Here is a 16652-nt window from a genome sequence, read left to right as displayed (position 1 = left end):
AGCTGTTTGACATACGAGTCACAAAACAAGGGCTTCGATCTCTCCCCGGACGTCTATATGTGCATCAACCTATTTTTTCACTGCAGTTTTCCACAAAGATCTGGAGCAGAAAAAGTTTTTTCTTTTTTTTTCTTGTACATTTCTTCCTTTTGCCTACAGGGTGTGCCCCTGAGATATACATATTTTTCATATTGTCATAGTTTGTACTCTGCTTTTCCCTATTTTATGTTTTATTTTGCATTTTTGGTGGAGATTTTTATTCTTGTTACTATAGTGTGAGAATTTTCGGGAAAGCTGGGTCTTTTTGAGTATATCACTGTATTCACAGTCTGCTTTTCGGTTTCCATTGTCTCAGAGGATTTTACTGAGACGCAGACATAGAAAGAGGAAGTTGGGTGCCTGCATTCTACATTAACACTTTTTATTGTTGGAAGTGTACTTGTATTGATCTTTGATTTTTTCGAAGTGGTTTTTAAGTTTTATCAACGTTTTGATTTGTTTTCCTTTTAAAAATCTTTTACTCCCTGATCATTTTTCTCTTTTTCTTTTGTTTTTTTTTCCATTTTTAAGTTTTGTTATGAGTCTTTTTGGTTTTCACTACTCATAGAGATTTTTCCTTTTCTTTTATTTTGATAGAAAGAGAAAGAAAATCATTTTTCCCTTTTTATCTCTTTTAGTTTTCTTCCACCTTTTTGTGACATTTTATCAGGTTTGGTTTTCACTTCTTTCTTTCAGTTTTTTTTGTTAAAAAGAGAATTTTTACCTGCTTTTGCTTATTCCTGTGTTCTCTTGTCAATTTTGATTTTCCATTTTGTTTCCACTACTTTTGAAGTTTTTTACTAAATATTTTTGTTTTGTTTTTCCTTCCTTTTTAAGCAAGTTAAAAGGGGTTGCAAAGTTTTTAAAGTTTTGCTCACTTTTTCAGTTTTTAAAACAGACATAGTATGTGGTTTTGCAAGAACAGTTTTCTTCAAAGCTGTAGCATGGCATAATGTATTGAAAGGAAAAAAGGGAAGTAGCTAGTGAAGCTGAATTGCCGTCTGCATTTCTTAAAGTGACAGCGGATTTTACAGCGTAGAAGGTGCTAACAGATTGTGTGAACAGGAAAGGATTATTTTTTACGTGTACAAAAAGTGTTTTCAGCGGCATTCTAATCTGTGCCGTCTGAGAGGGACCACAGGTCTAAGAATGCCTTCTGTGATGACAGAAGGGGGGGAAGCAGGTCGCTTCCCCCACCATCTTCTCTCTCCCTCCTCCCATCCTCTCACCTCTCACCTCTCTCCTCCCTCTATCTCCGCTATTCTCACTACCACCTCCCCTCCCTCATCTATTTCTCCTCCTATACCTCATCCTCCCTCACCATCTCTCTCTCTCCTCTATCTTCTTCATCTCCACCTATCTCCCTTCTCTCTCTCTCATCTCTCCTCCCTCTCAACCTTCCTCACCAACACCCATCTCTCATCTTCTCTCATCCCCCTCATCTTCACTCTCTCCCCCTCTTTTGTCTCCTCCCCACTCTCCTCCTATTCCAAATTTCTCCTCCACCCTCCCCTGCTTCTCTCTCTCCCCCACCCACCTTTCAGTTCATAGTCACCAGCTGGCCCAGTGTCAGATCCAGACAATGAGGTGTCCCTATTTCCACAGGGCACCCTCTCTAAAGAGACAGCTATGACACCGGGAGAAGAAAGTGAATCACTCCCCACACATAACAACACAGCTGCCCTCCCGATACAACAGCTAGCAGAAGGGAGGTGTGGGTCATCAGAGACTGCACCTATTAAGTCTGAGACTGAATTTCCTATGTGCCAGATGGAGCTACAGTCTCAGAGGGGGGGAGTGCTGCCCACACAGAAGACAAACACACAATGGCATGTTTCCTCCTCTGATGAATATAAAGAGGAGATTATGCTGCATAGTACTAGGGGAAACTCACAGACACCAAGTAGGCAGGGGCAGATAGAGCCAGAACTCTTACACTATGTGCCCTTCACACCTAGTCAGGTGTTCAGTATTCTAAGAATTCTGCCAGACCCAGATATGGACCCCATGCCATTTTACCGACGAATGCAGCAGAGCCAGCAGACATATGCTGCAACATGGAGTGAACTCTGGTCCATAATAGAGATAAAAGCAGGTGAAACACTCTGGCCAATCATGAAGGAACACTTCAAGCTTCCATCAGAATTAGATGTGCATTCCTGGGAATCAGGATCAAAGCTAATTGAACAGCTCAGGGAGTGGGCCAAAGCCAGACAAGCACTCAGCCTGCATAACATGAGCCAAGCCGAGACAGTCTGTGGACGAGTTTCATGGCAGAGTGAGGCAAGTATTCCAAATTTTAGGCTTCACTATTTATGATCAGATACACGGACAAATGTTGGCACAGGCCTTTGTGCATGGATTAAGAGAACCAATCAAGAAACTACTTCTAGTAGCCAGGCCTGAGTACAGGACAATAGCAGTAGATGTCCTGCTCGCAGTAGCCAGAAGAATTGAGTCCCTCCCAGGAGTGCGGAGGACAGTCCCTCCTATGGTGGCCACTGATGGGGAGAAGCAACCACCCTGCAGGGACAGGAGACCTGTCAGGTGTTTCAACTGTGGCAACCTTGGCCATTTCCGGAACCAGTGCATAGCACCCCGGCAACCCAGGTCATCGCGCAGAGGAATAGGCCAAGAAAGAAACACAGAAGACAATGAAGAACCCTGTCCATAGGACAGAGGCAAACCAGGTCCGCCAGACGTCACGCCCCTGACATGTGAAACCCCGTCAGCGGACCCAATACCTCAAATCACTGGGGGCTCTCATATCTTTACTTGTGGACACTGGTGCAGTCAGAAGTGAAAATCCCTGACCCCACCAGTCTATCAGAGCACTCTGTCTTGTATGGGGGCTGAAGGCCAAGACAGACGTTCCCCATCTTGCAGGCCCCTGAGCATGTGGACACAGCCAGGACACTCCATCCTGTTCCAGTTTATGGTGGAGATCTGCCCACCACACCTGATGAGATCAGACCTACTGCAGGAACTGAAGGTGACCAAAGTGTCCCATGAAGATGTGACCTTTACCTCTTCTCCACCCCAGACCCAAGAAGAATCAATCATGCCCATGCTGGTGGCCCAACAAGAGCCTCGCTCGAACAACCGGTGCAAGCCTAACCAAGGAGGTGCTGGACATAGCACCCGGAAGCCTATGGCCCAAGGGAGACTTCAAGTTGCGCCAGTGCGGGTGTCACCCAAGTCTGGAACCCCGGACGCTCAGAAGGCCCAGCATCTGCTGCTCATCACCAAGAGCTAAACTGCCTCTGACCAACTGGAGGTCTAAGTGGAACTGCTGTTCAAGAAACGGCCTAAGAACTTTGGCATGGGCCAGGAAAACTCCCAACCCAGAGGGACCATACCCGCTTCGTGAAATGGCTGCACTGCTTCTGCCTCCAGTGCCAGAGGATCATCTTGGACAAGATTCTGAAGGTGCTCCCTGAAGTTAATCCAGGCCCTGGACCAGAAGACAGCCACTCAGCCCTCAAACTGGTTAACAAATGCAGACCTGAGATCAAGCTGCGAGAAAGGAACTGCTGCTGAGTGGTAAAAAAGACGCCCTAGCAAAAAGACCCCCTGTGAGAGCAAGAAAAGCTCAGCTGGACGTCATCTCTGATGAAGAGGACCCACATATAGCGGCTTGTTTTCCTGCCGGCCCTGTGCCAGAAGATGGGAGTCACTCACGGCACTGTGAAGAGCAAGGCCAGATTGAGCCGCCTCACCCACTTGAATCATCATGCAGTCCCAGCTTTTCTCAATCAAGAGGAAGACTGTGAAAGGAGAACCAGACTGGATTGAATGGTGCATAACCTGAGGGCTGTGAGTGAAGCAACCGTGTTTGAAACCCCAGTTGTGCCAGATCTACACACTCTGCTGACAATCGTGCCAGCCACAACAATGGTGCTCACAAAAATGGATCTGCCCGAAGCTCCCCTAAATGTTCCCCCTCACCTGGACGACCAGTTCCTGAGAACGCACAAGGGGGAGGTGCAGAACAAATGGACAGTGATGCCCAAGAGGGCCCAGAACAGCTTTTCACAGCTCGCCAGAGCATTGCCCTCCATCCCCGTCAACTGGATTGCAGAGCATGCAGAAGTCATCTACACCGCTACCTGCACAGCGCTTTCCATGTCTCCTCTACTCTGCCTGGCAGAGCAGCAACGTAAGTTCTGCAGAAACAGAGTCCAGTGGTGTCAAAAGCAAGTTCCTGAAGACACCGTATTGCCCACTAGACGAAACACTTGACAGATGACCGGAGGACCGCGGAGGAGAAGATGGCTCCCTCAACTCCGAAGATGCAGGCCTTCCTTGGTCTAGTCTCGTACTGCAGAACTTGGACCCCTGGTGCTCCAGGCTTAATGCAGCATCTGTACAATTGCATCAACGCATTGCAGCCTTCGTCTCGTACAGGAAACTGAAAGACTTCATAGTCTCTGCGCCAGCTCTAGGCCTCTCTGACTACGAGAAGCCATCCCGTCTTTGCCGAACAGAAAAGGAAGGACAAAGATGGAGAAGGTCATGCTACTGGCCAGTCCTAAAACAGACCCCGCGGAGGAAAATCAGAGGCCTCTAGACTACCTCTCAGCCGGCCTGGATCCAGTTGCAAGGGGGGGCCCTCCTGCATGAAAACAATATCTGCAGCACACGCCCTCCTGACAAGGCTGCTCTCCACCACTCTTCAGTGCTCTCAGCCGTTACCTGTCTCTACTCCCACTCCCAAGGGGGAATGCGGATACGGACCCTCAGATGAAAAAATCTGCAAAATACCGTAGACGGCTCCAGTTTTGCAAATGATGAAGGAAGGTTCCACACAGGCTGTGCAGTGACCAGAAATCAAGACATGCTATGGTCCAGAAGTTTGTCAGCCAAAGAGCCCAAGAAGCGGAACTGATAGAGCTGACGAAAAGCCAGCCAGATTGCGAAGAACAAAACTTCCATGTACTCGCATAGCATAGCACCCGACTTCGAACCCATCTGGGCTGCAAGAGACTTCATCACAGCTAGCGGGTCAACCGTGAAGCACCATGGAGTCATCAGAGACCTGCTGGACGCTCTTCAACCACTAAAAGTGGTGGCAGTGTTGAAGGTCAAGGCACACGGAAAATTGAACACAGTAGAGACACGGGGCATCAACATGGCAGACGTGGCAGCCAAAGAAGCAGCCAGAGGAAGACAATATGGAAAATGGGAGAGGTCGTAGAGCCGGACGGCGACTACATGACGACTGAAGACGAGAAAACCTGACAAAATGACTTCCCGAAACCTGTACAAGAAGTAGCAGGATCAGACTCGGAAGGAGGAGAAGGAAAGCTGGATGCTGTAGGGCAAAAGCACTGGGCTCCAAGAAACCTGTCTACCTCAAAACGTCTACCTCAAGACAGACCCAGTCTACCTCAAAGTGTGGACCCTACGGTGGTTCAATGGGCACATGGCCCCCACACAGAATTAAAGACACAGATGAATGACCTGATTAGACTGGACTCTCACCTTAACAGCCAAAATTCCCAGCAGCTGCCTGGCCCCCGACAAATCCAACATCGGACAAGCGGGAAAAGTTCCCCCACGCCATCTGGCCTGAAGACTTCCCAGTAAGGAACCAGTTGGCAAAGACTACTGCAAAGAAGCTACTCTCAAAAATAGTGTGCAGATATGGGGGTTCCAGAAGCGATAGCAAGTGATCAGGGACCCACATACACAGCAAACCTGACACAAGAGACCTGATCAGCAGTAGGGTCAGACTTAGGCCTACACACTTCCCACACCATAGACTAGGTGGGACACTTAAGAGCAGCATGCTAAAAATTTGCCCAACAGACAGACAAACCCTGGCATTAGATGCTCCCATAGGCTCAGAAAAAGCTGTCACCAATATGAAACTTTATTTGGATCAAAAACCCAATTTAGGGGTATTCTTTACTTAGCAGTTGACTATGCAAAATGATACTTTGTTTGCATGTGTAATTGAATTTATCAAAAATCTTGCTAATGTCCATTCTCAAGTTTTCTCCTTCATTGCCAGGTCCAGATTCGGTGCCTGGTATGCACGCCCTGAAGTCAGGAGACTGCTGAGTGTTGGTGGAAAAAGTCCGTAAAGAGAAGCACTCAAGCCCAGATCCGATGGCCCTTCTCCAAGTGCTGACTCCATCAACCTGGAGGGAAAACTCCCACCTGGATCCACCCATCGCATTGCAGGAAAGCCTTCATACCAGAAGATACACCTGAGCTGGAATGATGCTGTGGATAACCTGACTGAATAAATTACCTACCTGATAGAGAATACACATGCACTGATTGCATAGACTGCTAACTAAGAGACTTTGATCACATTGCACCAAACCCCCGTTAGGGACAGATCTCCTGACCGCCCATTTGCGAAAAGTCTGTACAGAGGAGGATGTATGCGCTAGGCATATGTCAGTCCACTGGCAGCATAAAAGAGTTGCAGCGCTTTGGGCCAGGAACAGGATTTTAGGGCAAGTGATATCTAAGGGGGGATTGTTAAGGAAATATATATGTATATGTATTTCATCTAGATCTCACTTGCCTGCTATAGGCTATATGCTATATACTTATGTACTCTTATATACTGCTATATACTCATATACACCCTGTATGAGCACAGATACATATTCACAGTTTGAACCTCGTAACTAGTTGGTGGAAATGACCTGCTACCCAGTCTGGGGAGCTGATGTTAACTCATGATAGCATTGTTTTGTGACATTTGTCCCAGACATACAGAAGAGGAAGTTAGGCCAGATGGTCCAAGCCGATATTGGAGTCTTGCTGACATTGTAAGACAAGGGGCAGTATATCATCTGATGCTTAACTTAAGTCACCTTAGGTCGGACACCCATATATGTTCATGTATTTAAACTGACCAATTAGATAAGAAGTCCAGCCTTTATGTTAATGAGTAACCATTCCTTTGTACAAACTGATAAAACCAAGTATATTCAATAAACTTCCAGAGTTTTGCTGGAAAGGATTGCTGCTAACTAGGTTTGGCGTCTTTCTTTCCTTGAGCGCTCAATAAGACTCTGTCTAATTAGGACAGGCCACAGCATGCACAAGGGTATATCTACCTAATCAATCAAATTTCCATGACAATGGTACATAGGTCTGACATCCATGTCCACTCCTGAAGTCTTATGTGTGGATTCTGAAATGAATACCGACGGCCTTGTTGATGCTGGTTGTCAACAACTGCTCCTTTCTGCTCAGAAATCCTTTCCAACATGTGCAGTGCTGAGTTCCAACGCGTGGGGACATCACACACCAGTCGGTGAGCCGGAAACTGCAAACGCTGCTGAAGCACGGCAAAAGCGGTAGAAGCTGGGGCTGACTTTTTAAAATGGGCACACAGGTGGCGTACTTTGACAAATAGATCCGGTAGCTCTGGGTAGCTTTTAAGAAACCGTTGAACAACGAGGTTAAGCACATGGGCCAGGCATGGTAAGTGTGTGAGCTTGCCTCACCTCAGAGCTGCCACCAGGTTCCAGCCATTGTCCATGCCTGGCTGTAGGCTTAGCGATGTCAGCCACACATCTGCCTGCTTTTTCAGAGCTGTCCACAACTCTTCAGCATTGTGCGGTTTGTCACCTAAGCATATTAGCTTCAGTACAGCCTGTTGATGCTTGGCTGAGGCAGTGCTGCAGTACTTCCAGCTTGTGACTGATGTGGTCATTTTGGAGATGGAGGCTGAAGAGGAGGAGGAGGATGAGGTGCAGGAGCTGTAGACTGTGGGGGCAACCCTGATTGACGTAGGGCCCGCAATCCTCGGCGTTGGGAGGACATGTTCCATTCCAAGGTCCGTCTGGGTCCCGGCTTCCACTATGTTAACCCAGTGTGCCATCAGTGAGTTGTAGCATCCCTGCCCACAAGCACGTGTCCGTGGTTAGGTGGACTTTCCCAGTAGCATCATTGTTCAGGGCATGGGTAATGTTGAGGGACATGTGCTTGTGTAATGCCGGGACGGTAATAGTGGTGGCTGGGGACCGAGTACCTTGGGTTGGCCGCCACCATCAGGTTGCAGAAAGCTTCCATCTCCACAAGCCTAAAAGGCAACATATCGACTGCAAGCAGACGAAAAATGTGTGAATTTAGTACAGTGTCCTGTGGGGCATTGGCTGCTTGTTTACGCTTGTGTTCCAATGATTGGGGTATGGACAACTGAAGGCTGTGCTGGGACGTTCCAGTGATTGGGGTATGGACAACTGAAGGCTGCCCCGGGACAAGGATGTGGATGTGCTTGATGATGGTGGTAGATGAGTGTGGTGCAGGGCAGGAGGCATCTTCGCACCCTGGACAGGGGATTGGCTTGCACGCACAACAGTGGAAGAAGCAGTGTTTTCACCCACAGACACTGTTCCTAGAGCTTGGGGTTTGACCCACAAAGTTGGGTGCTTTGCTGCCATGTGCCTGATCATGCTGGTGGTGGTCAGGCAGTTACTTTTGCTGCCCCTGCTAATGCGGGCATGGCAGGTGGTGCAAATGGCCTGTTTGGGGTTATCGGCAGAGTCTTTAAAAAACAACCAGACTCGGGAAGACCTAACAGTTGTACTGACAACTTCCATCGTGTTGGTGTTATGAGGAACGGTTGCCAGCCTTGTCTGCGGCGACCACACTGCTTCTTCCTGCCTGTTGAGGTGCTACGCCTTTCTCCCCCTGTGTGCTGCTGTCCTCGCTCTGTATGTCCTCCTGCCAGGTTGGGTCAGTTACTATATCTTCCACCTCCTCGGCTTCTACTTCTGCACCCTGGTCCTCCTCCTGACTTGCTGGCATTTGTGTCTCATCATCGCCAACCTCTTGTGACACGTTCCCATTGTTGCCTTCGTGTGACCATGGCTGCTCAAATATTTGGGCATCGCTATGTAATAAAGTGCAGGAGATGAGTATGTCACCATGGAACAGACGGACCAACAGTTAAAGGGAAGTTTCTTTACAGGGGATAACACTGTCAAAATTAACAGTGCAAATATGAATATTATGAGCACGAGTTATGAAAGCAGACAGTATTAAACATTATAAAGAGTAGTTTTCCTATGGAGGAACTTATCAGTCTGAAGAAGTCTTGATTGAAGGGTCACTCTTCTCCCACATTGGCGCCGAATCACCAGCAGCGCTTGTCGTCTGAAGTACTCTGTATCCTGTGCCTTCAACAATGTCCAGCCGAGATATGAGGGGTTACTGCGGAAGCCAGAGGGGTATGAGAGAAACGATATCCCCTATGCGCCGAGTCCTTCTCTCCATCTCTGCAGCGATGCTCTCTCACCGGAATCACGGGCTCTGCATTAACACAAGGGCTACCGGAACTTCGTACCTGGTACAGTCTCTCTAAACAGGTCACAGCCCTATCACTGGGTGCAGTCTCTTTGCAGGGGACAGTCTTATCACAGAGCGCAGTCTCTTTGCAGGGGAAAGTCTTATCACAGAGCGCAGTCTCTTTGCAGGGGACAGTCTTATCACAGGGGTGATAGCGCAACTTTCCTGACACTGCAGTACCCGGCTTCACGTACTCAAGGTCTGCAGTCTTTGTGCGCGGTCTCTCTGTCTCTGGTTGATTTCCAGGAGATCTCTCTCCCGCTCTGTGTCAGCGTCCTTCCCTGTCTCCTGGGCTGCTCTGAGGAAACCCCACGCACTTTTCCCGCTCTCAGCTCACCTTCCTTCCTGTTCCTGGCTCCTGAACAGGCTGATTTTCTGTCCCCCGGGGAACATGCTGCCCTGCTCAATGGTTCCGGGCACGGAGCAGAGGGGGCAACCCTCTCTCGGCTCTTCCTGCACTTCACCCCCTTACAGCTACATGCGATCTCAACTTGCCCAGCTTCAGGTGGACCGGGCGAGAGGCCTGAATCTATAAATGGAAAAGTGAACAGCTCTTCGGAGCGTCCAAGTGTGGTATCAGTTGTCTCTAGGCACTTGGCATGGTGGGAGGAAGGAGGATCAGGGTGAGGAATATGCGGTCCAGACTCATAGCTACTCAGACTTGACCGTGTGGAAGACAGGGTGGTAGTGGTGTTGGCAAACTGACCAGAAGCATTATCCGCTAACCAACCAACAACTGTTTCACACAGCTGTGGTTTCAGTAGTGAAGTTCTGCTGCAGGCTCCTAGTAATTGAGCCATGAAGGTCGGGCGAAAAGATGTATGTGTTTGTTGTGGTACAATTTCAGGATGCCCATGGCCTCAGGCATGCACCATCATGTCCACTTCCCCGTCCCTTGCCATTTTAAATGGACTACAATATTTTCCACGTTCACTACAAATTGCTGAATTGGGAGCGAACTTGTATGTGATCCATGTGCGGGATAGATCACGCGTCTGACGGAGATACCAGACTGTTCAATATGTGGCCTGTATTTATTTATTTTTTGCCCCAAAATAGTGTATAGAACTAGGGTAACAGACAGCAAATACAATAGACTGGAGGCCTGAAATGACACAATTTGTAGCCCACAGACAGGTCAGGTGTCTGATGGAGATACCACACTGTTCAATATGTGGTCTGCATGTTTGTTTTTTTTTTACAGAAGCATACTGTATAGATTTACGGTAAGACTCAGCCAAAGAAGGAGAATGGAGGCCTGAAATGCCACAATTTGTAGTCCACAGATAGATCAGGCGTCTGATGGAGATTTGAAGACCAATTGTTCCAGCTCTTCCATAAAAAAATCCTTTATTTTGTCACGATAAAAGCATGATCAGCTTCTTAGACAACATCAAGGCACACGTGAGGACGAGCTACGCGTTTCGATTGCTGCTGCGATCTTTATCAAAGCTATCACACTATGAAAATACTAGCATTAAAAAGGACTTGTCACCAATCAGCTGTCAGAAAACAATCACATGATTTAAGGTCCTGAAGAAGAAACATACATATAATCAAAGTCACCAATGAACTGTCAGAAAACAATCACAAAATTCAAGGTCCTAAACAAGAAACATACATAGAAACAAAGTTACCAGTCAGCTGTCAGAAAACAATCACCTGACTAAAGGTCCTGAACAAGAAGCATACATATAATCATTAAGAAGAAAAACCATCAAAACATACAAATATTAATATGAATGACATACAAAATCAATTAAATCAACTTGATAATAAAAATTACTTTGATGTAGATCAATAATGAAACATAATTTCATTTTTTCTATTGAGACCAGCGGGGAACCTTGTTCCAAGATTGAATATCCAATATGCCTCATGGGTGAGTAAGAGTCTTTTGACATCGCCTCCTCAAAAAGGATTTTTTTATTTTTTCCAGACCAGTGACTCTAAGGCCTCTTTCACACATCAGTTTTTTGCCTTCAGGCGCGATCCGGCTTTTTTTTGTAAAACCGGATCCGGCAAAATGCAATGCCGGATCCAGTTTTTCCCCATTGACTTGCATTAGCGCCGGATCGTGCCGGATGGCATTGCGTTTCATCCGTTTTTTGCCGGATCCGGCAACTTGTCTCATTCCGGCGTCTGGAAAAAACGGCTACTGTAACGTTTTTTGTCTCCGGCGAAAAAGCCGGAAGCGCCGGATCCGGCGCTTCCAGCTTTTTGCTACAATGAAAGTCTATGGGCGCCGGAATGCGCCGGATCCAGAAAAAGACGGATCCAGCCACCGGATCCGTTTTTTTTAAGTCTGCGCATGCTCAGATCCAATTGGCCAGCCCCCAGGAACAGATATAACCTGCTAGACGGATCCAGCAAAAAAACGGATCCGTTTCTACAGTTCTCCAAAATTTATGCCGGATCCGTTTTTTCTAAAAATAGCCGGATCCTGCCTGACGGCAAAAAACTGATGTGTGAAAGTAGCCTTAATGAAACAATATCCCTTGAGTGTACATCTATAAAATGTTTTGCTGCAGAGGATATACTACGGTTGCCACTCTGCACTCAGAGGTGACGGCTGGGATAGGCAACCCCATTTAAAATAGTACAGCGTGAAAATCCAGCTATGAAAAGGCTCTGGCTGTATTCTGCTCTGTCAACAAGCAAATGGAGCCAAAAAAAGGGAGCTCTGGATTGCTTTGGAATAAAATAATCAGGATTAGATGCCAAAAAAATATTCTTGCCCACTGATACCTGGGGCTATATATGTACGGTCAATATATGTAATAGGCAGCAGCAGCAGCAGACAGTAATGTATCCAATGATATCTATATACCCACATACAGTGCCTGCATGCCTTGCACTGATGTGTATATAGCCACATACACTCCCCTGCCTACCTAGCACTGCAATCTATATACCCCGTAATTAGTCCTAAACCTGTTGGTTTAGCTGGATATGTGGATTCAAATATGGTATACCCACACTAAATAATAAAAGCACAAATCTCTCCCTACACTGCCTGATTCTGGAGGCGACTGGGCCGAGCAGGGCGGCGCCAGGTCTGATATAGACGTGATGATGCTGTGTGGCCAGCCAATCACTGTAATACCACAACAAAGATGGCTGTGGCATTACAGTGAATGGCAGACAATCCCTGCATGTTGATTAGTGCTCTAAAGAGCACCAAACTTGCAGGGCGGAGACCAGAGCTCCGGCCGAATAATCAAGGAAATGCTTGGTGCTTGCTGAGTACCGAGAGTACAGCGATACTCGGGCGAATAGAGGTGAACATGCTCGCTCATCACTAATGCTTACTATTATATGGCGATCCCAAGACATATAAACAGCTTTGGTTTTTTTTTTACTTAAATTTATGCATTCTGGCTAAAATTCCTTTATGAAGTCTGGCTTCATTAAAAATGGTGAATTGTTTGGCTTCTTCAGCCTCTATGGATCACAGTACAATGAGTGCTGTTCATCAAATCCATCAGAGCCTGTCTTATTATAGTATCTTTAACCCTTCTCCCTTTTGGTGTACCGTCTTCTAAGATGATGTATGACCACATCAAAGTTCAGTATTTTGATATTGTAATAAAAAATGGTTACATACCTAATAGACAATAAACACATAGCACAACAAACAGATATCCAGCACAATCCATTTGTCCAGCCTAAGAAGTAATGCTTATATTCAAATAATTTGAGAAACAAAATTCATATAGTGTCACATATTTGCGTATTATAACCCAGGGGCACATCATTTGGTGATAGAATGTCAAATAGAAAATACAACAACAGACAATAGACAAGGCAATTGTCTATGCTGAGATGTGATACGAGATGTGCAGCATCTGAAACAATGGATACTGGAAACCTTTGCTAGCATTTCTTCTGCAGTGTTGCTATCAGTGTATCAAGAGTGGGAGAAGAGGGTTGCATTGACAATCCAACACAATAGGCAGCACTTTGAACACATTTTATAAGTGGTCACAAACTTGTAAATAACTCATGAAATAATAAAGTTATGTTAAAACCAAGCACACCATTGTTTTTTTTATGAAATTCTCAATAAGTTTGATGTGTCACATGACCCTCTTCCCATTGGAAAAAATAAAGTTGGATCCAAAATGGCCGACTTCAAAATGGCCGATTTCAAAATGGCTGCCATGGTCACTACCCATCTTGAAAAGTTTTCCCCCTCTCATATACTAATGTACCACAAACAGGAAGTTGATATCACCAACCATTCCCATTTTATTTAGGTGTATCCATATAAATGGTCCACCCCGTATATGAATGTAGAATATCCTTCTATAGAGGAGTGATAAAGATTACAAACTCTGCAGTCACATGTGCTCACTGGCAGATTTGATTCTTACAGGTAAGTAGGTTCAAAAACGTATTCTTTATGATCCATTTAATGTATACCTGTTATAGTCAACATCTGAACACAAAGAGAGCACAGAAATCAAAGGCCCACAAACCGACGAAATGCATAATTTTTGGCATATAACACTGTCTAAACTGGTATTATACTTTGAAAATCTTAATTATTTTCATATAATCAGTCACATTCATAGTGGTACTTTTGGACTCACCATAACAAAGGGTGCACGTTAGTAAGGTTTGTACTTGTGGTTCAAACTTCTTTGCAGTTAACTCAATCAATGTCCCTGAGTCATCGATCTATGGAAACATTAAAAAGTTGATTTCAAAATCAAGTGTAGTTAACGGGAATCTCTAAGTAGGAATACCATTTATACTTCATGTATGGTAACCCTGTACAGTATCTATTATCAGTAATATAGTACGGAATTACATGTAGAGTTACTGGTTGTCCTCATTATGGCAGTTCCTATACTTTGGTGAGAGAATTCAATAGTTTCTGTACATCACATCATTACACTGTAAACAGGAATCTAGAATGGACATTACAAGAACGAGCTCGCTGCTGACGTTGACTTACAACGGAATGTATCAAGAACTCAGCTTTGAAGCCTGTGGACAGTGAATGATGATCTGGACTATAATCCAGTCTGTAACTCAGGATCGGTATAAGATAAGCAATGTGATATATTTACAAAATTAGGTCTTATGCACGTGGCCGTATTTCGGAGTTTTGTGGCCCTCTGTATAACTCTAACTACATACTCAGGTTGTTATTTGTCACATTTGTGTAAAACAAATCAACTACATGTCATTTTATAGAGGCTTTAACCACTTAAAAGCATTGCTTCTAAGGGTAGATAGCTCACAGATATGTCACAAAACAGAGCATCATATGGTGAAATGCAAAGTGTGCATGGAGCCTAGAATATGCCATCCTATTGCTAAGGCCCTCAATAATCTTTAAAATGAAGGGATCACAACATAAGTTAAGGATAACTATGCAGTTTTCATATTTTATGATGGGAAGTAGAGGTATCAACAGGGGGTTCTCTAGTAGTGAACAACACCATACTAATACCCCCACTGACCATCATAAAATTAAAAAAAAAACTGCATACTCCTCTCCTGGACCAGCAATTTTCCTGTATCATCACTTTGGCCCCAGCATGTTTCTGTTCTGATGGAAAACTGAAAGGCTACAGCTGACAAGCCTTGGTATACAGGATCGACATTGCAGGAACAGCGCTGGTCTAGGAGGTAAGTATTAATGGGTCTTTATTTAACTATGGGCATTTGAGTTATTAAGAAGGGATTTTCCAACAGTGGATAATTAATCTTTAAGGTTCATCTACAGTTTTTCAGGGTAATATAACTTTCCTAACCACTTCTTGGGCACGGACCTGCAGTTTAGTCCCATTTGCCTGAGTGGAGGTGCTTCAAGTTTCTGAAATGTAAAGTTACTGCGAAATATGTTAACGCTATAGAAATAAAAAAATATAATTCATTATTATTCCTACACAACAATTGCTGAAGCACGCTTGATCCCTTTATTCCCCAGATGTGGTCTCATGGGTCAGACCACCAATAAATTTAATGTTATTGCATATCCTGCAGTATATCATAAAAATACAAAATGGCAATGTCCCTTTTATAAGACAAATATGACAATGCGATGCAGAGATCTTATGGATTGATCACTACAATAAAATAAATTTAAAGACTTACTGAAAATGCTCGTTTGATTACAGGTGCAGGGGAAAAGGTAATGACTGCAGGTATTATCCCAAGAGCGCTGTACTCCATGGTAGCTCTGCTGATTGCTGCAGGGTCTTCAGTACGACCATTGCTGAAGAACACTGCGATTCTCCTTACGGTAGCTCCTTGGAGAGATCTCTTGAACACATTTCGGGATACGAATCTCATGCAGGCTCCAAGATCACGACCTTTATTAGAACTTTCCAGAGATATGTTCTTTATTGCATTCAACAATTTATCTTTGTTTTGGAAGTCAGAAAACCTCACCAGATAATTAGTATGTTTGTTATATGACATCACAGCCACTCTTGCCCCAACAGGACAGTTACCTCCCCTAATGGTTACATTTGTTATAATGTATGTGACAATGTTGATAATTCGGTTAAACACGAGCGGTTTAACATCCCCTGACATGTCCAAAGCAAACACCAATTCGGTTGGATACACAGGACAGCTGTTTTTTCCTATGAAGGCAAAAATTTAGCAGATTCACATTTGCATTATTCTTCTTTACTACAAAACATCTTAACGAAAACTAGGAAGAAAAACATCAAACATTTTCAAATTGTTTTGTCTCAAATGAGATCTTCTCTGGGTTAGATTCAAGACTAACCAGCATTTTCATTTTTCCCCAGAAATTAATAGTTCATGTGAAAATATGAAACGTTACAATATATCTGCTTCTTTATCCTTCTGGACTGATCATTCATTCTTAAAAATTTTACTTCACATGTAAATTTTGTCTTCAGTGAATACCGATTTTCCCATTCCCGAGATAGGAGATGGCATTTGCTGCTCTTAAAATTTTATGGAAAGGAAAGGTGGAAGGAGTAGCAGAATGTATGTCTGTCTCTATCTTCTCCCTCCTTTTTACCTCTGCTCTATATTTAATTTTAAAAGCAACGGTCATCTTCATAATGGCAACATCTGACTTCACTGAATACAGATTTTACCCATGAATTGAGAGTGAGTGATCAGTCCAGGAGGAGAAAGAAGCAGATTTTTCTGATAAGATATATTGCAAAGTTGCTTTTGCTTTTTTTTACGTGTGCTATTGATTTATAGAAATAAAAGTTAAAACAACAGTTAATCTTTAACCCCTTCATGACCTTAGATGTATCCATACGTCCAAGTTGGGAAGGACTTCCCGA

The 16652-nt window shown here is 44.7% G+C and overlaps 1 protein-coding gene across 1 annotated transcript in view; it reads right to left on the bottom strand.

Annotated features, from left to right (window-relative positions):
* The window catches only part of LOC141084521 (collagen alpha-6(VI) chain-like), a 389499-nt gene that overhangs the window by 35625 nt on the left and 337222 nt on the right, over nucleotides 1-16652 (bottom strand). Inside the window, exons 33-34 of the mRNA XM_073569287.1 lie at nucleotides 15472-15965; nucleotides 13956-14043 (exon numbers count right to left, since the gene is read on the bottom strand). Of these exons, the coding sequence (XP_073425388.1) occupies nucleotides 13956-14043; nucleotides 15472-15965 (582 nt within the window). The remainder of the gene's footprint in view (nucleotides 1-13955; nucleotides 14044-15471; nucleotides 15966-16652) is intronic.

The sequence above is a fragment of the Dendrobates tinctorius genome, unplaced genomic scaffold (assembly GCF_039654945.1).
Source record: "Dendrobates tinctorius isolate UK_male_01 unplaced genomic scaffold, ASM3965494v1 ptg000005l, whole genome shotgun sequence".
NCBI lineage: Eukaryota > Metazoa > Chordata > Amphibia > Anura > Dendrobatidae > Dendrobates > Dendrobates tinctorius.
Note: the sequence above shows the minus strand (reverse complement) of the source record. Positions and strands in the feature narration are given on the sequence as shown.